Here is a 24730-nt window from a genome sequence, read left to right as displayed (position 1 = left end):
CAGGTCTCCCACTTTGCAGGCAAATTCTTTACAGACTGAGCCACCAGGGAAGCCCAAAAATCCTGGTTTAGCCAATGGATAAGCAGAGTTAAAAGCCACCCACATGGAATCAACATCTGACAGAAGACCAGACTTTCCTTTAAAAATAATCTTAAATCAATTATAATAGTCATGAACAACTCATCAGATTTTTGCATACAAGCCTGAATTTTGGTCCAGTCAGTGGGCTTTGGAAAAGTTCTAGGACTTGCTTGGTGAAGTTGCCTAGAAATTGCCCAAACCTGATTATATAATAAGTTAGCAGATTGGTCTCCTCTCTAATTCTAGAGAGCTTCCAGGATTTTTCCAATTAGCAGTTTTTATCTAATTGCTGGGCCTAACTTTCACACATAAGCATATGAACTAGCTCCTATAAGTCAGAGAAATCAGGTCAATAAGTTTGAATGTCTATGTTAAATTTCTTAACAAATACGTGAGACTCTTCAGTTACTTTGCCAGAATCTTTGTGACTTGCAGTTGAGTTTTAGTCTAGGGAATACAAGAAATTAAGGATTTGGCATTTGGATCCTCAGAAGGCTTAATTTTAAAGGGACAAGTTCAAAGGAAAAGGGAGTAGGAAGAGTTTCAGAGAAAAGTGAAAGTTCGGTGAAAGAATCTGTGTCAGGGAATTTGAGGGAATAGACAAGGTATAGGTGGCATGGAAATGTTGCAGGAAGGGGGACCCCCTTCCAGGGCCCAAAAGTGGGCTCTTGTCTAACACTCGGAAATGAATTGTTCAAGGAGACACAAGTGCTGACAAAGCAAGAGATTTTATTGGGAAAGGGCGCCCAAGTGGAGAGCAGGAGGGTAAGGGGACCCAGGAGAACTGCTCTGCCACATGGCTCACAGTCTTGGGTTTTATGGTGGTGGGATTAGTTTCTGGGTTGTCTTTGGCCAATCATTCTGACTCAGAGTCCTTCCTGGTGGCACATGCATTGTTCAGTCAAGATGGATGCTAGCAAGAAGGATTCTGGGAGGTGGTTGGACATGTGGTGTCACCTTTTGACCTTTCCCGAATTCTTCCAGTCGGTGGTGGCTGCTTAGTTCCGTGTTCCTTACCAAGATTTCCTGATGTAAAATAACTCATGCAAATGGTTACTATGGTACCTGGCCAGGGCAGATGATTTGAGTCAGTTTCCCCTCACAACTCCCCCCGAGAGACTTTATACTCAAGATACTTTTTGGGAATTGGGGTGGAGTTCTCTTTCTTTGATAACTTCCTTCTGCTGTGTATGGGTGGAGGTCTGCCTACCAGAGCAGAAGTCTCTCTCTACCTGATCTAACTCGAGGTATTCTGTGCCTGAAACCAGCATTTACCCTTATAAGAACAGCAATTTAGGTTGAAATTGTTGGCCCCTGACAGAGATAAAACAGACAGTGCCAAACAGGAGGCCTAAAAGGATGGTCATCAGTTCAGTTCAGTCGTTCAGTCATGTTTGACTCTTTGTGACCCCGTTGACTACAGCACACCAGGCTTTCCTGTCCATCACCAATTCCTGGATCCTGCTCAAACCATGCCTATTGAGTCAGGGATGCCATCCAACCATCTCATCTTCTGTCGTCCCCTTCTTCTTCTGCCTTCAATTTTTCCCATGGCCATCAGTGGGCCCTAGAAAGAGAAGGCAACATTTTGGCCAAGGGCTGCAGGTGTGTGACTTTCTTCTGATTGGTTGGTGGTGAGGCAACAGAACGGTACTCCAGGAATCTTGTGCTGAGCCTGAAGTTACCATCCTACACCCGAGGGGGGGGGGGGGAGTTCTGCAGAAGAACTCAAAGACACTGTTAAGCATATTTCTTGAGTAGAAATCAGGACCCTGCCTCAAGCTGTACCATTATTTGATTGCTCCTCCTCTGGTTCTGTATTCCCTCCCTTCCCTGATCAGCAATTGTTTGAATCTGCCCTTTGGGACTCAGGAAAGGTCAAGGAGGCTGAATGAAGTCTACATCCTACAAACAAGAAATGGAGAACATAGAACGGATCCATATTCCAGAGTCCCAGAGAATCCTGCTCAGTTTTAACTCAGGGAACTGGGCAACTGTGACTTTGATAACTTCCTGTCAAAATGGGGCACAGGACTGTCTCAGTTTGGCGAATAGACACTGAATTAGAAGTATTCCTGAGTTCTGAGTCCTAGATCTGAGTCCTGTACGATTAAAATCTCAATTCCTTGGTCTGGCATTTTGGTGTAACACACTCAATTAGAAATAATTGGAGGAGTGACAACTAGAATTTAAACAGACAAAACAAATCTCATTTCTTTTCAGAAGAATAGACCTAAAACCCAGTCTGGACCTGGCACTTCAGGGAGACTTGGAGCCAGGTAGCCAGCTGCCTAGTTTTATAAAAAGTAAGGTTGTAGTTATTAGCTGCCAGCAGACATTGTTCTGAGAATGTCTGGTGGTATTCAAGCCTGACACAACTCAGAAAACTGAAGTATTTAGCAATACAAGGTCTAGTCTGAAATACTATCACCTAGTATACTACTATAATACTATATTATAGTATACTATGGGTATACTCTATTTTGACTTTTAATTGTAAAATTTTCCTTAATAGCCAAAGCAGATGTTACTATTAACAATGTCATTGTTTCTCTAGGTATAAGAAGATGCAAGAACTGGGACTCATAAAATCTTCTGCTGAAAAGATCTAACTATCTAAAGGCCTGTTCTGCAGTTTTTCCCAGAGTACAGAGTACCTCATTCCTGATTTTCACCCTAAACTCTTTTCAAGGGTCTTGAAGGTCAGCAGCTGCAGTGGCCATGATTTAATCTTTCTAGAGGTAGATGGCAAGTGTTCCTTTTCAGTTGGCGGGGCCCTTTCTTGGTTATAAACTTGACCATGATTTTGAGTGGGGGGCATTTCATGACCATGTCATCCCACTGTGCTGAGAATATTCATTCTCAGGTCTGGCAAAGATTCTGCTGACAGGCCACTCAATGCGTTGTTACTGGACTGGGCCATAAAACAGTATCCAAAGTTCTCTGGACCATCTATCTCACTAGCCTCTTGGTCCAAGAAAATGTTTCCTCTTTTTGTTTCTTCCCATATCTAGAGTTATACTGTTATCATCATTGATGTCATACAGAACTACATATTATTTTGTCAGAGGCCCCAGTCACATATTTGGCAGTGTAAGAAATAGAAATTTTGTAAAACAGGCAAAATACAAATAATATCAGCTCAGTTCAGTTGCTCTGTCATGTCCAACTCTTTGTGACCCCATGGACTGCAGTATGCCAGGCTTCCCTGTCCAAATAACATAGCCAGCAGTATTAGTAAAGTCATAAATAAGACTTAAGAACTTCCATTAGCTGTAACCCAGTATATCCCAGGTCATCTGACTTAGTCTATTCTGTATGAATCTTTATCTTCAGGGAAATTATATATTGATTGGCACTATCTATAAGGCATATAACCCAGTTTTCTAGTGTTACTAAACTGATTTTCCTTAATATGATTTAATTGTTCCCAATATAGAGACTTTCAACCTAAATTACCATAGCCTGGTATTATCTATATAAATCTATCCCATAATTGAGGGAGATTTTTTTTCTTTGTTGAAACTTTGCTGGCTGTTCTGATTGAGCTTGAGTAGTAGGAGAAAATTCAAATTTATGGCCAGGGTCAGGAGCAGGCATTATTAATTGGCCAGGTGAGGGGATCTCATCTAGTAATATCAATAGTGACCTGAATATGACTATAATCTTTCTTTTTAAGTAAATTTTTTCAGGGCCAACTAGTTAAAGCCTTGGAGTAGAGAAATTCACCAAGGTAACCCAGAACTAGACACAGGTTAATTGGTCACAAACCCAACAAATGGATTGATTTCTAAGACAAGCATAGGATCAGACCTATGATAGAAAAGCATTTAATTTATATGTAAAGGTCTAAAAAGTCAAGAAAACATTATAAATAATTATATGAATCAGGTCCAGCATCTTGGGTAAGCTGTCTATCTCTGATGTTGTCATCTTCTTGTCCTGGTGTAGTGTAGTTTCTCTTCTGTTTGAGAGTCATTTTAAGGTGAGATCAGGTCGGCTGTCCTCTCTATAGACCAGTCGAGTGTAGGGGCCTTTGGAAGTGGGAATTAATCTAAAAGTCAATTTCCTTTCAATTTCACTGTGCATTAGCTATTTAAGAGTATTTGATAAAAGGTCCTTCCATCCAGGTTGGAAACAATCCCTTAAATTATGTCTTTTTTCAGTCCCGGTTGTAGGTCATGAGACGCATGATCTTTATCTAAAGATAATTACTGAGATAAGCTTCAGAAACAAACTTAGGGTATTTTTTAAGAATTTAATTAAATCTTACATTAATATCGCACAACAGCAAAGAACTATCCAGGAAATGAGTCTTACTAGATACATACCTCCATTAACAAACTGGGATTTAACATTTATTGAAACACCTTTTTCTCCCTAAAATTACCCTTATTTTTATCAAATATAACCAAATTAAGACTAGTTTGTTTGCGAAATAGGTCTGCTCTCAATAAATTTGGCCTGATGATTTATACAATCATAATTGATCATAGACTTTTTGCTTTGTTGAAACTTTTATAGAGTCTCAGACTGAACTTTTAAAATAAAACAGGGCTGGGAAAGTAATGCCAAAGGCTTATCACGGATTTCACCTAACAAACCTAAGTGAATTTTTCCCTTTTTAAGGTCTCAAAAATTCCATGAGTTTTCTGTACCTGTTAGTGACATAACTTTCCTAACTCATCTGATAAAGTTATTGGAAACATAAGAGTTTTCAATCTCTGGAGGAGTCAGATAGAGAGAAAATATATTTTTTAAAATTTGTTTATAACATATAATTTTACCAAATTACTGTTATAATTAGTTTGAGGGGAAGGTTTCCCCTGCTTTGGAAAACAGATTTTCACACCTGTAATTTTTTCATATAGAAACCATAAAAGCTACAAGCATATTTGCTGGTTCACTCAGTCCTTTTGTTAACTTTTGAAAAGTCATCAGCTTTCCCATTAGAATACCAGGACATATCAGAACATTAGGAACTCCATGTAATTTCTAGGGTATCTATATTGGTAATATTTACCATACACTTTAACCTGAGAGGATTTATTATTCATTTGATAATATTTTCCATGTAATTTGAACAACCAAATAAACACAATTAGTTTAATATCTGCTAGATCATCAAAAAAGCAAGAGAGTTCCAGAAAAACATCTATTTCTGCTTTATTGACTATGCCACAGCCTTTGACTGTGTGGATCACAATAAACTGTGGAAAATTCTGAAAGAGTTGGGAATATCAAATGACCTGACCTGCCTCTTGAGAAATCTGTATGCAGGTCAGGAAGCAACAGTTAGAATTGGACATGGAACAACAGGCTGGTTCCAAATAGGAAAAGGAGTATGTCAAGGCTGTATATTGTCACCGTGCTTATTTAACTTATATGCAGAGTACATCATGAGAAATGCTGGGCTGGATGAAGCACAAGATGGAATCAAGATTGCTGGAAGAAGTATCAATAACCTTAGATATGCAGATGACACCACCTTTATGACATAAAGTGAAGAAGAACTAAAGAGCCTTTTGATGGAAGTGAAAGAGGAGAGTGAAAAAGTTGGCTTAAAGCTCAACATTCAGGAAACTAAGATCATGGCATCCGGTTCCATCACTTCATGGCAAATAGATGAAGAAAGAGTGGAAACAGTGGCTAACTTTATTTTGGGGGGGCTCCAAAATCACTGCAGATGGTGACTGCAGCCATGAAATAAAAGGACACTTACTCCTTGGAAGAAAAGTTATGACCAACCTAGACAGCATATTAAATAGCAGAGACATTACTTTGCCAACAAAGGTCTGTCTAGTCTAGGCTATGGTTTTTCCAGTAGTCATGTATGGATGTGAGAGTTGGACTATAAAGCTGAGCACTGAAAAATTGATGTTTTTAAACTGTGGTGTTGGAGAAGACTGAGAGTCCCTTGGACTTCAAGGAGATCAAACCAGTTCATCCTAAAGGAGATCAGTCCTGAATGTTCATTGGAAGGACTGATGTTGAAGTTGAAACTCCAATACTTTGGCCACCTGATGCAAAGAGCTGACTCATTTGAAAAGACCCTGATGCTGGGAAAGATTGAAGGCAGGAGGAGAAGGGGACGACAGAGGATGAGATGGTTGAATGGCATCACCGACTCAATGGACACGAGTTTGAGTAAACTCTGGGAGCTGGTGATGGACAGGGAGACCTGGCGTGCTGCAGTCCATAGGGTCGCAAAGAGTCAGACACAACTGAGCAACTGAACTGAACTGAACTGAAGGAGAGGAAAGAGAGAGGGAAGGGGAGAGGTGTCAATAAATTCTCTTATTCCTTAGCCGGTTGGGGCACTCTGGCCAGTTGTCCACGTCAAGAGGAGACCACGGACAAAAGGGTCCCAGTTGCAGCCACTGGGTCTGGTTCATCGGTGGGCAAGCTGGTCCATAAGTACGCTAATTGGTCAGGATATCAGTCACAGCGAAGAAGAGTCCCACCAGAATCACCACTTGTGGCAGGAAGGGGGACCCCTTCCAGGGCCCAAAAGTGGGCTCTTGTCTCATACTTAGAATTGTTCAAGGAGACACGTGCTGACAAAGCAAGAGGTTTTGTTGGGAAGGGGTGTCTGCGTGGAGAGCAGGAGGGTAAGGGAACCCAGGAGAACTGCTCTGCCACATGGCTCGCAGTCTTGGGTTTTACGGTGGTGGGGTTAGTTTCTGGGTTGTCTTTGGCCAATCATTCTGCCTCAGAGTCCTTCCTCGTGGTGCATGCTTTGCTCAGCCAAGATGGGTGCCGGCGAGGAGGATTCTGGGAGGTGGTTGGACATGTGGTGTCACCTTTTGACCTTTCCCAAATTCTTCCATTTGGTGGTGGCTTATTAGTTCCGTGTTCCTTACCAGGACTTCCTGTCATAAAACAACTCATGTAAATAGTTACTCTGGTGCCTGGCCAGGGTGGGCGGTTTCAGTTAGTGTGCCTCGCCTCACAGAAAGGCAGTAGGAAGATGGCGCCAGCGGGAGAGTCCAGCCACAAGGAGCAGAAGGAGAGAGACCAGATGGCACCGGAGGCAGAGCCTGAGGCAAAAAACGTTAAGGAAGAGCCTGAAGCTTTGGGAGCCATTTTATCTTTAACTGTTTGCCTCAGTTCATTTTAAAGTTTTATTTAAAGAGGAAATTTTCAGGAGACTCATGATAGTGTTGGGAAGCCCCAAAATACCAAATGAAATAAGCATTCCACTCAGGTCTGGAAATTTTTGAGCTATTGTAATTAAATCTGGCTTTAAGGAAATTAAGTTTGAGAATTTAAAAAACTCCCCATAATGGCCACTGGTATTCCAAATTGCCTTTGGCCAAGATAGCCCATTTAGTTAGAAGGCACATGAGCAAGGACCAGTATTTTAAACAAAATCAACTGGAACCCTGTTGGGAGGAGCACCCTCAAAATATTTAGATAACTGGGATATCAATTCTTAAGAGGTTTTTCTCTAGAGTTTAAAAAAATGATTTTAAACAGTTCAAAGATTTTACTGTTCAAACAGCTAATCCAAACTGCTTGCAAGTTAATCACAATCAATTCTAAGGAAAGAGCTTGGTCCTGGAGGAGCCAGGTGAAAGGCTTTTTAAAGCCAGTTTCCAGCTGAAAAACCTGGTACAATTTCCATGAAGCAGCTTCTATTTCCAAAGGAATGAGCCAAGTGAGATTTCAGCTAGTTTTAATTCAAACAGTTTGATCAAAAAATCAGAATGAAGTGCCAAACAAATACTTGAATACAGATTCAAGACTTACCCTGGAAGAAAATCCCTTAGAAACCTGAAGGGCTTCAAAATGCACACAGGATGTGAGCTTGGATCCAGGAGAAAGATGCACCTCCAAACTTCAGGGTCGGTGAGGAAAGTAGTGAGTGACAATGGGCTGTTTGTAGGTTCTGCACTTGTTTGCCATCAGCTCCAGAGTCTTCCAGGGTCTTCTCTGGTCCCTGTATGGGCCACCAAAACATTGACCTAAAACAAACAGACTGCCAGATATCTCTTCAGCAATGATGGGTTTATTTGGGATTAGAATATTATTGCAATTTGGGGTCTGCAACCACGAACAGTCCTCCTCACAGCAAGGGAAGGAGAACAAGTTTATAGGTTGAAAAAGGAGTTGGGAGGGCTATAATAAACAAAGAGCTCTTAGCTTTTCATTGGCTGAGTCCTTACCAGGAGAATGAGTCTGTCTTCTTCCTATTGGGCTCTGCTCTCACTATAGGGCATGAGCGTTCCCCATTCTGATCTTCCAGCTCTACTTAATTGAGATTTATACTAGTTAATTTTTAATAAATACTGAATTCAATATTTCTAAAAAACCTTCACTAATATTTTTCTTTTGTTAACAGTCATAGTATCTACAAATAATTACAATCTTGTCCCCTGTTTTCTGATCACTGTAAGTTGAGCAATGAGGTTAAGGGTGTAAGTTCTGGAGTCAAAGACCTATGGGAATCCTTTTTCATTTCCCAGTATTTAACTTTGTGTTGGGCACATTAATTTGTCATCTTTCAGTTTCCTCATCTGCAAAATGAAGTTATTATGAGATTAAAAGTTAACTTACATTCTAATAACATAATCACATGTGTAAAGTACCTGAGCATGACTGACACTAAGTAAATTCTCAAAATGTTCCTTCTATTCCCTGGAACTTTTAACTGTCTAGAACTATCAGAACACTGTTAAATAGTACCCTTACAGTAATTAGATGGCTGTAGCAGTTCCAGTTCAGCTAACCTCAGTTCAGTTCAGTTCAATTGCTCAGTCATGTCCGACTCTTTGTGATCCCCCCATGAACCACAGCAGGCCAGGCCTCCCTGTCCATCACCAACTGCTGGAGTCTACCCAAACCCATGTCCATTGAGTTGGTGATGCCATCCAACCATCTCATCCTCTGTCATCCCCTTCTCCTGTTCTCAATCTTCCCCAGCATCAGGGTCTTTTCAAATGAGTCAGCTCTTCACATCAGGTGGTCAAAGTATTGGAGTTTCAGCTTCAACATCAGTCCTTCCAATGAACACCCAGGACTGATTTCCTTTAGGATGGACTGGTTGGATCTCCTTGCAGTCCAAGGGACTCTCAAGAGTCTTCTCCAACATCACAGTTAAAAAGCATCAACTCTTCAGTGTTCAGCTTTCTTTAGGGAGAAGGAAATGGCAACCCACTCCAATATTCTTGCCTGGAGAATCCTGTGGACAGAGGAGCCTGGTGCGCTGCCATCTATGGGGTCGCACAGAATTGGATACGACTGAAGCAACTTAGTAGCAGCAGCAGCAACTTTCTTTATAGTCCAACTCTCACATCCACACATGACTACTGGAAAAACCATAGGCTTGACTAGATGGACCTTTGTTGACAAAGTAATGTCTCTGCTTTTTAATATGCTGTCTAGCTGGTCATAAATTTTCTTCCAAGGAGAAAGCGTCTTTTAATTTCATGGCTGCAGTCACCATCTGCAGTGATTTTGGAGCCCCAAAAAATAAAGTCAGCCACTGTTTCCACTGTTTCTCCATCTATTTGCCATGAAGTGATGGGACCGGATGCCATGATCTTTGCTTTCTGAATGCTGAGGTTTAAGCCAACTTTTCACTCTCCTTTTTCACTTTCATGAAGAGGCTCTTTAGTTCTTCTTCACTTTCTGCCATAAGGGTGATGTCATCTGCATATCTGAGGTTATTGATATTTCTCCCGGCAATCTTGATTCCAGCATGTGCTTCCTCCAGCCAAGCGTTTCTCATGATGTACTCTGCATATAAGTTAAATAAGCAGGGTGACAACATACAGCCTTGACGTACTCCTTCTATTTGGAACCAGTCTGTTGTTCTATGTCAGATTCTTACTTTTGCTTCCTGACCTGCATACAGGTTTCACGAGAGGCAGGTCAGGTGGTCTGGTATTCCCATCTCTTTCAGAATTTTTTATACCCTAACCCTAACAGAAGCAGAAGATAGTAAGAGGTGGCAAGAATACACAGAAGAACAGTACCAAAAAGATCTTCATGACCCAGAAAATCATGATAATGTGATCACTCACCTAGAGCCAGACATCCTGGAATGTGAAGTCAGGTGGGCCTTAGGAAGCATCACTATGAACAAAGCTAGTGGAGGTGATGGAATTCCAGTTGAGTTATTTCAAATCCTGAAAGATGATGCTGTGAAAGTGCTGCACTCAATATATCAGCAAATTTGGAAAACTCAGCAGTGGGCACAGGACTGGAAAAGGTCAATTTTCATTCCAATCCCAAAGAAAAGCAATGCCAAAGAATGCTCAAACTACTGCACAATTGCACTCATCTCATGCACTAGTAAAGTAATGCTCAAAATTCTCCAAGCCAGGCTTTAGCAATATGTGAACTGTGAACTTCCAGATGTTCAAGCTGCTGTTAGAAAAGGCCAAGGAACCAGAGATCAAACTGCCAACATCTGCTGGATCATCAAAAAAGCAAGAGAGTTCCAGAAAAACATCTATTTCTGCTTTATTGACTATGCCAAAACCTTTGACTGTGTGGATCAGCTAACCTAGAGGCAGGGAACAGAGGAATGACTCTGATTTATGTCCTTTTAAAGAAAGCTCCTTCTCCCATCTCAGAACCCCAGCAGATCTCCCCTCATTGCTCACTGGCCAGAATTATAGAACATGCTCATGCCTAACCTAATTATTACAACTGTAACTACTATCAGTCAACAGTCACCTGTTAGGTTAGGGAGGTGTCCAGACTCCCTGAAGTACATGGCCACATGGAGGATGAACACTTGAACAAAAAGGGACTTGGCTAAGAAGGAAATGGGGCAGGTGAGGTGTCAGGAAGCATTTAACAGAAGGCTTCCTGTGTGCTGTTTTGGATCTGTCATGAGTCCTCTGCTCCTTATTAATTCCTGAATATTCAGGAATTAAGAAGAGAGGGAAGCCTCTCCTGGGGCTGAGGAATCCACGCATTTCCTAGTTTTTCAAAACCAATACGGTGATAAGTACCCTCTTCCTTCTTATGAACCATATGGTAAAAGTGATTGTTTACAACTCTCTCTCTTTAATATGGATCACTTTATGTTTTGTAAGTCTGGAATTTTAATCTTTATCTTTGCTGAGAATAACTACCTTGTAAGACAGTATACATGCCAACACCATGTTGAATAAAACACCTTTGCTCCATCAGAGCTTGGGTCCCCGTATCTTCCTTTCTCTCTCTCTCTCTCTCTCTATTTCTGGCTGATTCCCTGGAGCGTGAAGGCTGGCTGCATAACCTGGGGAATATTAGCCTCTTTCCTTCTTTAACTTTCTCATCGTCGACTCCAGACCACCAGGTTCCAGTCCATATAAAGACCAACAGTGAAAAAAAAAGACCAACAGTGAGAGAATCGAATTTGGACAGGCAATTAACAGTGTCCACTTCATAAATCAGCTCAGAATGTAAATATTTGAATTCATTGTCTTCTTCCTGTACTAGCACCTCTACCTCTCCTCCCTATATCTGTTAATGACAACAGAGAAAATCTGTGAATCTTCTGTGCTTCTTTCCTTCCTCTTGCCTTTATTTTCAAATAGTTGACCGGAAATACATTACCTATATATTACAAGCGTTTCTCCATGTAAATCATTACCACTGTCTCTCAGATGCCCATTACTTTTCTCCTAGAGCAGAAATATTCTTAAATATTTTCCTGTATCAGAATCTCCAAGAGGATGTATTAAAACACAGACTGTTGGACCCTAATGTAGAGTTTTTGATTCTAGCTCTGAGGTGGGAACCAAGAATTTGCCTTTCTAACAAATTCCTAGGTGATGCTGACACTGTTGGTCAGCATTTGGAAACTACTATTCTAGAATATTTTAACAGCTACCTCAGCAGGTTTTATTCTTCCAGTCCCTCTCCATTCCAGTCCAGCCTAATGAGAGCCACTAGTATCAGTGTTTCTAAAACACATTAGTGTATCATTACCTTAAACAAAAACATTCAATAATTGCCCACTGTCTCAGATATTAAAAATTCATACTTTTGCATTGCTTCAGATAGAATTCTATAAACCTAAGAGAAACAGGTCATCTGGCCCAGATTATAGTTCTTTCTGGATTACTGATTGGAATCTTTGGTATGTTTTCTTTTTAATTTTTTTGCCTCGCTGTGCACGATCTTAGTTCCCCAACGAGGGATTGAACCTGTGCCCCCTGTATTGGAAGACCAGAGTCTTAACCACTGGACTGCCAGGGAAGTCCTCTTTTCTTCCATTTGTAATAACTGCTTTGTTGAGATGTAGTTCACATATGATAAAATTCACATTTTTACCTGGACAGATGGGATTGGTGAGGCTATTTTTAAATTAACATCTTTATTGGAATACAACTTGCATACCATACAATTCAACCATTTACAGAGTTGCATAATTACCATCATAATCAGTTTCAAAATACTCTCATCAGCCCCAAAACAAATTCTATGCCCATTAGCAGTCACTTTCCATTCCTCCCTCCTCCCTTCCTTCCCTTCCATCCAGACCTAGGCAACCAGTAATTTACTTTCTGTTTGTATGGATTTCCTTATTCTTGACAGTTTATAAAAATGGAGTAACACAATATGTGGTCCTTTGTGACTGGTTTCTTCCACTTAGCATAATGTTTTTAAGATTCATCCATGTGGCAATCACCACTTCCTTTTAACTACTGAATAATATTTCATTATTCAATATGATCACATATGGCTTATCCATTCATCAGCTGATAGACATTTGCATAACTTCCATTATTTTTGCTGATATAGATAATGTACTTAGTTGCTTAGTTGTCTGACTCTTTGTGACCCCACAGACTGAAGCCCGCCAGGCTCCTCAGTCTATGGAATTTTCCAGGTAAGAATCCTGGACTGGATTTCTATTTCCTACTCGAGGGGATCTTCTCCACCTCAGGGATTGATCCAACCTGCGTCTCTTGCATCTCCTGCATTGGCAGGTGGGTTCTTCACCATTGCGCCACTTGGGAAGCCCAATATGAATAAAACTGCTGTGAATATTTCTGCACCTACTGATATTTTAAGGCTTAAAATCCATCCCTAAAACCACAAGCTCTGAACTCTCAAGACATGTAATTTCTGTGCTATCCTATATTTGTGGTCATTTTTTAACGAGATATTCTATCTCCCCCAATAAATTGGTAGTTTCATAACCAGAGCCCATATCTTTTTTCTCCATGTATCCCTTGCATTTAATTTGATCTCTTGCATCATAGTTGCTTGAACATTCATAAATGTTGATAATTATAGTGGCATTTATTCAAATTTAAAATTCTGCCTGGAAAGAAAGATAAGAATAACCTTCTATGGTTAAAAGCTTGAGATGATTCTACTGTCAAGTGATTCTGACAAGGCTAAGACCCTTCAAGAGAGAAAGGATAGTCTCTTCAACAAGTAATGCTGGGAAAACTAGATATCCACTTGCAAAAGAATGTAGTAGGACTCTTACACCAATTGCAAAATTAACTAAAAGTGGATCAAAGACAGCTTAACAACTAAAACTATAAAACAGCTAAAACTGTAAAAGCCTTGGAAGAACATAAAGGGGAAAATCTTATGACAATGGGTTTGACAATGATTTTTTAAATATGACACCAAAAGCATCAGTGACAAAATAATTGGACTTCATCAAAATGTAGTATTTTTTTTGCACCAAAGGACACTATCAAGTTAGAGAAAAGTTAACACACAAAATAGGAGAAAATACTTGCAAATCTGAATTAAGGGATTAATATTGAGAATATATATATATATATATATATATATATATATATACTTTTAAATCTCCAACAACTCAACAACAAAACAAACAGCTTGATTCAAAAATGAGCAAAGGACATGAATAGATACTTACTTCGCTAAATAAGATATACAAATGCCAATACACACATGAAAAGATGCTTGACATTATTAATCACTAGGGAAATGCATATCAAACCACAATATCACATCACCTCACACCCATTAGGATAGCTATTGTTTAAAAAAAAACCAAAGTAATAAAGTGTTGACAAAGATGTAGACAAGCTGGAACCCTGATGCATTGCTGGTGGAAATGTAAGATGGTGCAACCGCTGTGGATGATGGTATGATGGTTCCTCAAAAAAATTAAACAGAATTACCAAATGATCCACCAGTTTCACTTATGGGTATATATTCAAAAGAACTGAAGCAGAGTCTCAAACAGAATTTGTAGACCCATGTTCATAGCAGCATTATTCACAGTAGCTAAAAGATGAGAAAAAAAATCCAGTTGTCCTTTGATGATGAACAAATAAACTGAGTGTGGCATAAATTTACAACAGAATCTTATTCAGTTTTGAAAAGGAAGGAAAGTCTGGTAACATGCTACAATGTGGATGAACTTTGAAAATATTGTTAAGTGACATGAGACAGACACAAAAGGACAAATACTGTCTGATGCCACTTACATGAGGTAACTAGAATAGTCAAATTCATAGATACAAAAAGTGTAATAACGGTTTCTGGAGGCTGAAAAGAGGGAGGAATGGAGAGTCATTTGTTAATGGAAGTAAGAGTCTCAACTTGGGATGACGAAAAAGTTTCAGAGATGGATGGTGGTAATAGTTACACAACAATGTGAATGTATTTAATGCCACTGAAAAGTACACTTAAAAAATGAGTAATAGTAAATTTTATGTTTTTTTTTTACCACAATTTCAAAACAAACAAAAAAAAGTTGTAATGAAGTGTTGCAAAGAAGTCTAATGAGAGCCTTTATAGAACACCTCGGTACTTAGTTTTATATAATGGCAGAAATCTAAAACTCTAATTATCCAGTGTGAAGAATAAGGCATTGTGGGGACCCCTGTGGTGGTCCAGTGGCTAAGATTCGGTGCTCCTGGATCAGGTTGGATCCTTGGTCAAGGAGTCAGATCCTACATGTTGCAACTAGGAGTTCACATACCTCAATGAAGATGGAAGATCCAACATGTTGCAACTAGAGCAGCCAAATTAATACATATTAAAATATCAAAAAAGCCTTTATGTTTTTAAAAAATAATTCCACTCAGCAGTGAATGTGCTTAGTCCACACACTAATCTAGACATATTTGAAACTCTAATTGGTGTAATCAGCTCAGTTTATAGTCACTCAGTCGTGTCTGACTCTTTGCAACCCCATGGACTGCGGGATGCCAGGCTTCCCTGTCCATCACCAACTCCTGGAGCTTGCTCAAACTCATGTCCATTGAGTCAGTGATGCCATCCAACCATCTCATCCTCTGTTGTTCCCTTCTCCTCCCGCCTTCAATCTTTCCTAGCATCAGGCTTTTTCCAATGAGTCAGTTCTTCACATCAGGTGGCCAAAGTATTGGAGTTTCAGCTTCAGCATCAGTCCTTCCAATGAACATTCAGGACTGATTTCCTTTAGGATGGACTGGTTTGATCTCCCTGCTGTCCAAGGGACTCTCCAAGAGTCTTCTCCAACATTACAGTTCAAAAGCATCAATTCTTCTGCGCTCAGTTTTCTTTATGGTCCAACTCTTACATCCATACATGACTACAGAAAAAAAACCATAGCTTTAACTAGGTGGACCTTTGTCAGCAAAGTGATGTCTCTGTTTTTTAATATGCTGTCTAGGTTGGTCACAGCTTTTCTTCCAAGGAGCAAACCTCTTTTAATTTCATGGCTGCAGTCAGCATCTGCAGCAATTTTGGAAACCAAGAAAATAGTCTCTCACTGTTTCCATTGTTTCCCCATCTATTTGCCGTGAAGTGATCATCGTTTTTTGAATGTTGAGTTTTAAGCCAGCTTTTCCACTCTCCTCTTTTCCTTTCATCAGGAGGCTCTTTAGTCCCTCTTCACTTTCTGCCATTAGAGGGGTATCATCTGCATATCTTGATTCCAGCTTGTAACTCCTCTAGCCCGGCATTTCTCACAATGTGCTCAGATGTAGGTTATATAAACAGGGTGACAGCAGACAGCCCTGCCATACTCCTTTCTTGGTCTTGAACCCATAGCTTGTTCCATACAGGGTTCTAACTGTAGCTTCTTGACCCATATGCAGGTTTCTCAGAAGACGGGGAAGATGGTCTGGTATCCCTTTCTCTCTAAGAGCTGTGGAAACAGTTTGTCATGATCCACACAAAGGCTTTAGCATAGTCGATGAAAAGAGACAGATGTTTTTCTGAAACTCCCTTGTTTTCTCTGTAATCCAGCAAATGTTGGCAATTTGATCTCTAGTTTCTCTTCCTTTTCTAAACCCAGTTTGGATATCTGGAAGTTTTTGGTTCACATAATGCTGAAGCCTAGCATGCAAGATTTTAAGCATGACCTTACTAACACAGGAGGAGTGTAATTTTCTGATGGTTAGCACATTGTTTAGTACTACCCGTCTTGGGGATTGGGATGAGGATCAACCTTTTCCAGTCCTGTGGCCACTACTAGGCCTTCCAGATTTGCTGACACACTGACTGCAAAACCCCTTCATGGATCACTGCCTTGTTGTGGTGAAGGGGCTTGTGTAATTCAATGAAGCTATGAGCCACGCTGCGCAGGGCCACCCAATACTGATGGGTCACAGCAGAGCGCTGACAAAACATGATCCACTGGAGGAGGGAAAGCAAACCACCCCAGTATACTTGCCATAAGATCCTCATGAATTGTATAAAAGGCCAAAAAGATATGACACCAAAAGATGAATCCCCCATCTCTGAAAGTGTCCAATATGTTACTGGGGAAGATCAGAGGAGAATTACCAATAGCCCCAGAATGAATGAAGCGACTGGGCCAAAGTGGATAAGAATTCATACTACTGGCTAATACATCAAAATCATTTTAAAGAGAGTAAAATGTAGTTTTTACTGAGCACAGTGCTTTTGCTGAGATGTTTATATAATAAACATGCCTTCTGCTACTTTAAATTATGATTTTCCTTATGTTTCTTTAGTGTGTCTAAGTTATGGGGCTTGCTAACTTCAGGACCTACGGGGGAATTCTTTTGCATATGCTTCCCCAAGCCTCTGGATAGAGACTGAATTGTTAACGCTGGAAAGGAGTCACTTCTTAGGGATAGTACAGCTGAATGCTCAGCTATAGAGAGGGGAAAGCGGGTGTGAATCTCCATTCCAGGGAGCACCAGTTAAGGGAAAGATACTGATCTGTTGTTCATAGGGCAATGCCTCAGCTGACCCTTCAGAGTTTCACCTTAGTGGGGAGAACTGTAACTTTGAGTTCCTTGAAATAACCCTGATCTAGAGACTGTCGAGTAGGAGAGATTGATTGGTAATTCTTCTAAACAGCAACCACACTCAGGAGAGCAGGGAATTATGGTTGCACCCTGGTCTATCAGAAAGGATCCTGGCAGGAAGTCAGTGGTTAAAGAGAAGAATTTGTTGAAGAGACTGTTTACAAAGGTTAAAGGAAGCTAGCAAAGGCTAACAACAGCAGGGAGCTCTTGGTGCCACCAGGCTTGAAAGGATAGGAGCCCACAATTCCTGGAATCTTGAAAGAACTATAGCAGTAGCTGTAGCTGCAGCTGAAGGAAAGAGCTATTGAAATTGTGGCCTTTGGGAGGGAAAGGTAGCATTATTAACCCTTGGCCTCATCTCCTGCCAGAGCATCCCACTGGCTGCGCTCAACTGGAATCCAGAAAGCAAGAAAGCTTTGTACATGTAGTGAACTCCTTGGCAGCCCATACTTCCAGCATCTAGGTGCACAGGGCAGAGAATACTGGAGAGTGGATTTGGAGGAGCAAACAAAGAATATCTGGCCAATTTAATGAGGCTTATATGATTTGTCAAAATCTGTATTCTAAATGAATGATAGGTAATTGACAATCGAGGGGCTAGGTAGGTAGAAGTTAGTTGTGGATTTTAGTTAGCAGGAAGTCCCATGTTGACTAGTTCATGGTCTTTGAGACAACTAAAAGAAAAGGAATTTGAAGAGTGGCCTCTGGAGGATTGGGATCTTTCACTGAAGCCCCAGTGATTCTAGGGTCTAAAAGAGAGGACTCTGGTTTAGAGGACAGAAAGGAATTCACGAACTCAGCAAAAATAATTGGGATGATCAGCAGAGGGCAGTCTACCGGAAAGGTGGCTGGTATCTTGACTGTGAAATATGAAGGTCTTATAGCCATGTCCCAGCTGTAGTTGCATATTCCTTGGACAGAGTGGAATTATGAGGTCCTTTCCTAAAAAAGCTCCCACCTAAACAGCCTCTGTGTCCAACAGGAAGAAAAGGTAATTTAAGGCAAGGAAACATTATTCTGTGCTATTGAAACAAGCTTTCCCCGCCATGCTACAGATATTCTGAAAGCCACAATGGTGGGGGTTCTGATCCATTCTCTATCTTTGAAATAATACAGTGTGCATTACAATCAATACTGTGGTGTCCACTGGCCTGGAGCTAAGTTCAGCAGTTCAACTGTGGATCTGAATGCTGGTTTCCAGTCTTGCTGCTAGAGTTCCTCACCCCAGCTGGGGTGGGAGGGGAGAGGAGCTAACAAGATGGAAAGGGTAGGATTCCGTGAAAGAGGGGGAAAAAAATGCAAACTGACCTTAGAATTATGACTGGATGTTTCAAAAGGAGAGTTAATTGAGAGGCTTGGATAGAATAGGCAGTGGTGAGAGACAGAGGAAAAAAGTCTCAAAAAACTGGCAGAACACAAGGTCAGGAAAGGGCTGTAGGAAAAAAAAAAAATTCCTCTACATATAAAACAGGATATTTGAATCTGTAGAGCAGTCATATTAACTAGTAGGCTCTACAAAAAGGAAGACTTACATGTTTCCAATGTAGGGGAGTATTATTAACGGTCAGTAAAGCACGATTATGCCTTTCCACATTTCTTTTTATGTGAATCAACATATCAAAACACATGGTTCTGTTAGAGGCAACAGAGAGTTAGCAGATGAACTTTCCTCCATCCGTCTAAAGCCAATTTCACAAACTTCAAATAAATAATGTTTATATACATTATATATTCTGAAAGTGGAGAACTTTTTACATCTAGATCTCATGCTTAAGCAGCACATTTAAACAGGCGCAGGCACCAGGTACCAAGTGGTGTGTGCTCAGTCGTGTCTAAATCCTCGTGACCCCAGGGACTGTAGCCCACCAGGCTCTGACCACAGAGTTTTCCAGGCAAGAACACTGTAGTGGCTTGCCATTTCCTACTCCAGGGGATCTTCCTGACCCAGGGACCAAACCAGTGTCTCTTGGGTCTCCTGTACTGGCAGGTGGATTCTTTACCAACTGTGACACTTGGGAGGTAGTACAGTATGCTCAAATGTGCTCCACTATACTCTTAGAGAATATATTGAGGATTCCAAGAATAATTTGTTTACATGGGTTAAAGAGCATTGTGTTAGAAATTAAAAGTAAGAAATCACTGAAATATTTACTAATAAATAACTATAATAAAATCCATTATATGCTTATATAAATAGTATAACTTCAGTGAAAAATAACTATTTTCCAAAACAAAATCTCCTTAATGCTGGCTTAATGGAACACAGCTGCATTTTAATATATGCCTTTGCATTTAATATGTTGCACATGTTGCTCTGATTGAAGTACATAAAGAAAATCTAGCCTTATGCAGATTGGAAAGGGAAGGAATATTTTAATAACCTTTTCAGATAACTGTGGATATTATTAACACTACACTAAATCTAGACAAATAGTAGTTTCTCAAAGGTTAGCTGAAATGTTATGAATTTTTTGTACTGTTATATTAAAATCCATCAGTCTGTCTTGACCCTTGAATGTATGTTTTCCCCATGATGATTTTGTAACACTATGCATTGGTATTTGGACCAATTATTACCTCACTAATTTATGCAGCTCTTCCAAATGTTGACATACTCCACTGTATGATTTCTAGTAATCATATTTGTCAATATCACCCAATTTAATCAGAAAGGTCTTTAAGCATATTGGGAAGCTATCAAGTCACAGTGGCAGGCATGTTTTGTAAAACTTTTTCAGTTGAAAGCTTGAAATTATCATGTTTAACAAATTCTGTCAGTTATTTTCCTTGATGTGATAGCTTACGTTGTTCATTTTTGATAAATCACCTGCCAAATAGCCAACTCTTAAGAAAAGTTGTTTGTCTCAATCATTAAGTGAAAACGGTGTTCCATGGAAAAAATGATTAAGTCCAGGTTGCAGCTCAACCATTTGTACAAGTGCTTTACCATGAGCTTTGGTATACAAGTCCTTTATGTATCCTTTTCCTGTGTGTGTGTGAGAGAGAGTCGCTCAGTCATATCCGACTCCTTGCACCCCATGGACTGTAGACCGCCAGGCTCCTCTGTCGATGGAATTCTCCAGGTAAGAATACTGGAGTGGGTTGCCCATTCCCTTCTCCAGGGGATCTTCCCAATCCAAGGATCAAACCCAGGTCTCTTGCATTGTAGGCAGTGAAAAACACTGTCTTAGCCACCAGGGAAACTCCCTTTCCATGTATCATACAAAACATCAAGACTTCACTTGAAAGTTGAGGTTTAATATAATTAATAATCCCGACTGCTTCTGTGAAGACATTCTAAAGTGAAACAGTTTTTAAATAGTGAGTGGATGACTTTAGTAACATTATTACTAGCAAAGTGATTTTTTTGCTCACTACTGTTTTTACAGCACCAATACACCATTTTTTTTTTAAAGACTTCCCTGTAGCTCAAACGGTGAAGTCTGCCTGCAATGCAGCAGACCAGGGCTCAATTCCTGAGTTGGGAAGATCCTCTGGGGGTTGCAAACAGTTGGACGTGACTCACACACACACACTGCTTTTACATCATCAGTGCATATGTCAACACAGTAAAAAGGAAAATAAATCTCTTAGTTTTGTAATAGTTCAGGCATCGCAGACATCTCAGGGACCCCTCTTCCCAGGTGACTGCAGACTATCCTCTGAGATGAGTATTTCCTTATCCTTGCTAGAATGTAAATCCTACGATTTGAGGGGTGTTTTGTTTTTTTTTAGGGGTTTTTTTTTTTTTCTTGTTCACTGGTATGCCTCCAGGGATTATTAGATCATGCTTGGCACACAGTAGGCATTCAATAATTATTCATTTAATTATTTAATGAAGTAATCAGCACTAACTTACATAACAGTGAAGAGATTATAACATGCATTATGGAAATTCATTTTTAAAAATTTAGTGTTGAATAGGTAAAATATACAATACGATACATGATGAAGTCTTCCACTTTGCCTTCCCCAAGGAACTGAAGTTGCTATCTCAGAGATTATCATTGCTGTCAGTTTCTGAGGTATTTTTCCAGTGATATTTTATGGATTCACAAGCATATACACAAACATATTCCTTTCTTCCCTCACATAAATGGTGGTATACTATACATAATCTGGACAGAATCTTAATTTTTAAAAAACAGTAATTATTTATTTGGCTGCACTGGGTCTTAGCTGCAGCATGCAAGATGTTCAGTTGTGGCATATGAACTCTTAGTTGAGGCACATGTGATATAGTTCCCCGACCAGGGATTGAACCTGGGCCCCCTGTATTGGGAGCACCAGGAAAAGTCCCAATAATGATTTTTTTAAGTAAACTTTTTCTTTTGGAATAATTTTGGATTTACAAAAATGTTTCAGAGAATCTTGTATACCCTTTACCAACTTCTATTAATGTTAGCATCTTACATAATCATAGTACCACGTCAAACTAAGAAATTAACAGTGTTATACTATTAACTAAATTACAAAATTTATTCAGATTTCACTAATTATGTCCTTTTGGTTCCAGGGTCCAATCCAGGATACCACATCACTTTCAGCATAATGTTCTTTTTCTCCCTAAAATATATTTTGAGGATTGCCTCATGTCAGTTAATTGGCAGTTGCCTCGAATTCTGTAAATACGAAGGACTTTAATAGGACTGTAAATAGGAAGGACTGTAAAAATGTAGCGAAAGTGGAATTTCAGGGCCAGTGATTATGTGCGTTTAAAAATTACCAAGCTTCTCTTACCCAAAGAAATTAGCATACCTTTCTAATTAGTTCTCCTGTGATTTGAGTGTTTTAAATTTCTTTGAAGCGCCAAGATGAATATGGGGGACTGAATGAAGTGATAAAGGTCAAGTATTCAAAAAGTTTTTACACACATTGAAATCATTATTTTTAATGTACTGGCACAAATACACAGCATTGCAAGACTTCTACATTATACCATATTTTATTGTGCCATGACCCACATGTATAGTTAGTTCGCCTTAGGACCACTAGGGGGCTCTGCTGGAAGGGTTTTTATAGTTCTTCCGTTCAGGGCAATGTTTGCAGATGATGCTTTAGAATTCTAAACTCTTAAAACTTGGAAGAGATCAGCTCATCCAGCTTCCTTATTTTGCAGAAGAGGAAATCAAGGTTGAAAGAGAGAGAGCTGGTATGGAAGAGGGCTGGAGTTTAAAATCCCCTCTTGGTTCCTGCGGCAGTTCAGGAAATTCTTTTTTTGCCATGTGCCTCCACTGAATGACTCACACCCAGGGGCTTATTTTTTTTTTACTGCCACTATTTTAGTAATTTTTGCTAAGATGGTGTATTTGTGATATTTTCCTAACAGGATGCTTTACTGATTAGTTAGGTGAAAGAAGTGCATGAAATATAAACTTCTAAATAAATATTATTTATTACAAAAATGTTTTCTACTCAAAGCTCCCTTAGTATCAAAACCATATTACTGGCAGCCCTAGCAACCACTTTTAAACTGCCTTTCAAATTTACTTCCCGCTTAAAACATTTACTCATTTATTCATTCAATATTCATTGAGTGCCTGCTAGCACCAGCCACTGTTGTATACTCTAGGCTTGCAGAAGTAACGCTGTCCTTCCTCCCCAAGAAGCATAGGTTTCTCTAGTTTTCCCTTTAACATAAACTATTTTCGCATATCTTAGTTCAGTGGTTCTCATACTGTGGAATCTGAACCAGCAGCACCTGAGAACTTGCTAAAAAAGCAAATTAGGCCACCTTACACTCTTTTTTGTTTTTTCTTAAGCTCTCCAGGGATCCTGATGTACATTCAAATTTTAAAGCTATGGTTAATTCCACGGCTTGTTATTAATTACTAAGTAGGCCAAAGATCAACATCTGGCTTCTAAACCCATCTCAGGCGTCTCCACTGAGACCCGGTCTCAATTACAGCTGAGATACAACAATGACCATACTTAATTTAATGATTTGTTGTACCTGGAAAGATCCTGGGATGTCTGCAGTAACAGAACTGTAACGGCTGCAGGACAAAAACGAACCGCAGTGGCTTTTCAGAACCAAGAGAAAATGGGCCAGACCGAGTTCCCGGGCAGTGTTTTCCGACACTAGACACAGCCGGATACATTAAGCCCGTGGTCTGGCTGAGTCAGGGCGACGCTCCAAGCCCAGAGAGGACCGCGTGAACCCGTCAGGTTGGACTCGAACCTTCGATTAGAGACGAAGGTCTGGAAGCCTCCACCGTACCACCTACGTTCGTACAGAGGCGGAGGCGCCGGAGACTACCCGTGAGGCCCGGGAAGCCCCGGCCCGCGCGGAAGCCGCACCCTCCTGGCCCCAGACGCCGGCGGGGCGGAGCCACGCGGCCGCAGCAAGGCAGAGACGCGCCGCACGACGCGGCGCAGGTTCGCGGCTGAGGCGTATGAGGTTACAACGGGAGCGGCTGCGCCGCCCGGCCGGGTCAGCGTCGTGCGCATGCGCGGACCCGGCGCCATTTTGGTGGCCGGGCGCGGAGGTGATTCCACACTGAAGATAGTGCGGCGGTCGCGGTGGCAGTGGCAGCGTTCGTGTGCTCGGGTGTGAATCGCCGGGGGCGGAGGCGGTGGAGGAAGAGGTGGCGGCGGTGGCGGTGGTCGTAGCGGTGGCGGAGGAGGCGGGTACGAATCAGCTGCGGGCGGAGACATGGCCAACATCGCGGTGCAGCGAATCAAGCGGGAGTTCAAGGAGGTGCTGAAGAGCGAGGAGGTCAGAAATGAACTCCCGGACGCCCCCACTCAGCCCAGGGCGGGAGGGCCCTTCCGGCGGCAGTCCCAATATCCCCGGTCACCCCCGGCTGGCCCGCTTTGCGGCCGCCCGCTGCCTGTGGGCAAGCAGCAGTCTCCCCCTCCTTCCGCCGCCTTCCCCTCCCCTCCGCGGGCCCTGGGGTGGACGGTCTCGCGGGCGGGGGCCTGGGGAGGAATCAGGTTTAGGGGGCAGATGGAGAAAGGGCGCTTATCGGCGGGTGTGAGCTCCAGAGAGCGCCCCGCGGCAGTGGCAACCGCTGGAAGTGTGACTAGGGTGGGGAGGTAGCAGGCCGAGCCTGAGAAAACCCGGGAAGTGGGTTGGGGGAAGGGGAAAGGTGGTAACTGGATCCGGAGAGCCGCGCTGCTCAAAGGCCCACACTTTTCAGGGTATTCTGGGTTCTAGCCGGTCTGGCTGCCACCGTCCTGTGCTTACGGAAGGAGTGATTGATGAAAGGAGGACGTTCGGACTTAACTCCCTCTCGCTTGGGTGTTGGGAGAAATGAGAAGACATAATGGGGTGCTAGCTTATTTGAGTGGGCGATAAGGGAATTTTCACCTGGGGTAGAAAATTAATTCCGTATTAGACCATTATCTCTCATTTCCACTTACTCCGACATTCTAGGCCTCTTTTTCGATTGACATCTGAAGCTTTTTGACTGGGTAAAGGCACGTTCGGTATATTAAAG

At 41.2% G+C, this 24730-nt stretch overlaps 2 protein-coding genes across 7 annotated transcripts in view; one reads left to right on the top strand and one right to left on the bottom strand.

Annotated features, from left to right (window-relative positions):
- Positions 1-23954, bottom strand: part of LOC139030200 (protein enabled homolog) — a 70777-nt gene extending 46823 nt beyond the window's left edge. For 2 of the 6 annotated variants that reach the window (XM_070452002.1, XM_070452004.1), the window contains exons 1-2: positions 23242-23954; positions 7834-8048 (exon numbers count right to left, since the gene is read on the bottom strand). In XM_070452002.1, the coding sequence (XP_070308103.1) occupies positions 23544-23954 (411 nt within the window). In that variant the 3' untranslated portion in view covers positions 7834-8048; positions 23242-23543. Of the gene's footprint in view, positions 1-790; positions 1649-3895; positions 6954-7833; positions 8063-23241 lie in introns of those variants that run through there. The other 4 variants (XM_070452001.1, XM_070451999.1, XM_070452000.1 and 1 more) reach the window with 4 other exon arrangements.
- Positions 23920-24730, top strand: part of UBE2K (ubiquitin conjugating enzyme E2 K) — a 72954-nt gene continuing 72143 nt past the window's right edge. Inside the window, exon 1 of the mRNA XM_020878980.2 lies at positions 23920-24006. Coding sequence (XP_020734639.1) covers positions 23944-24006 — 63 coding nt within the window. The 5' untranslated portion in view covers positions 23920-23943. The remainder of the gene's footprint in view (positions 24007-24730) is intronic.

This window comes from Odocoileus virginianus, chromosome 21, assembly GCF_023699985.2.
Source record: "Odocoileus virginianus isolate 20LAN1187 ecotype Illinois chromosome 21, Ovbor_1.2, whole genome shotgun sequence".
NCBI classification, from domain to species: Eukaryota; Metazoa; Chordata; class Mammalia; order Artiodactyla; family Cervidae; genus Odocoileus; species Odocoileus virginianus.
The sequence above is the reverse complement of the archived record's forward strand: the minus strand, read 5'-3'. Positions and strand labels throughout refer to the sequence as shown.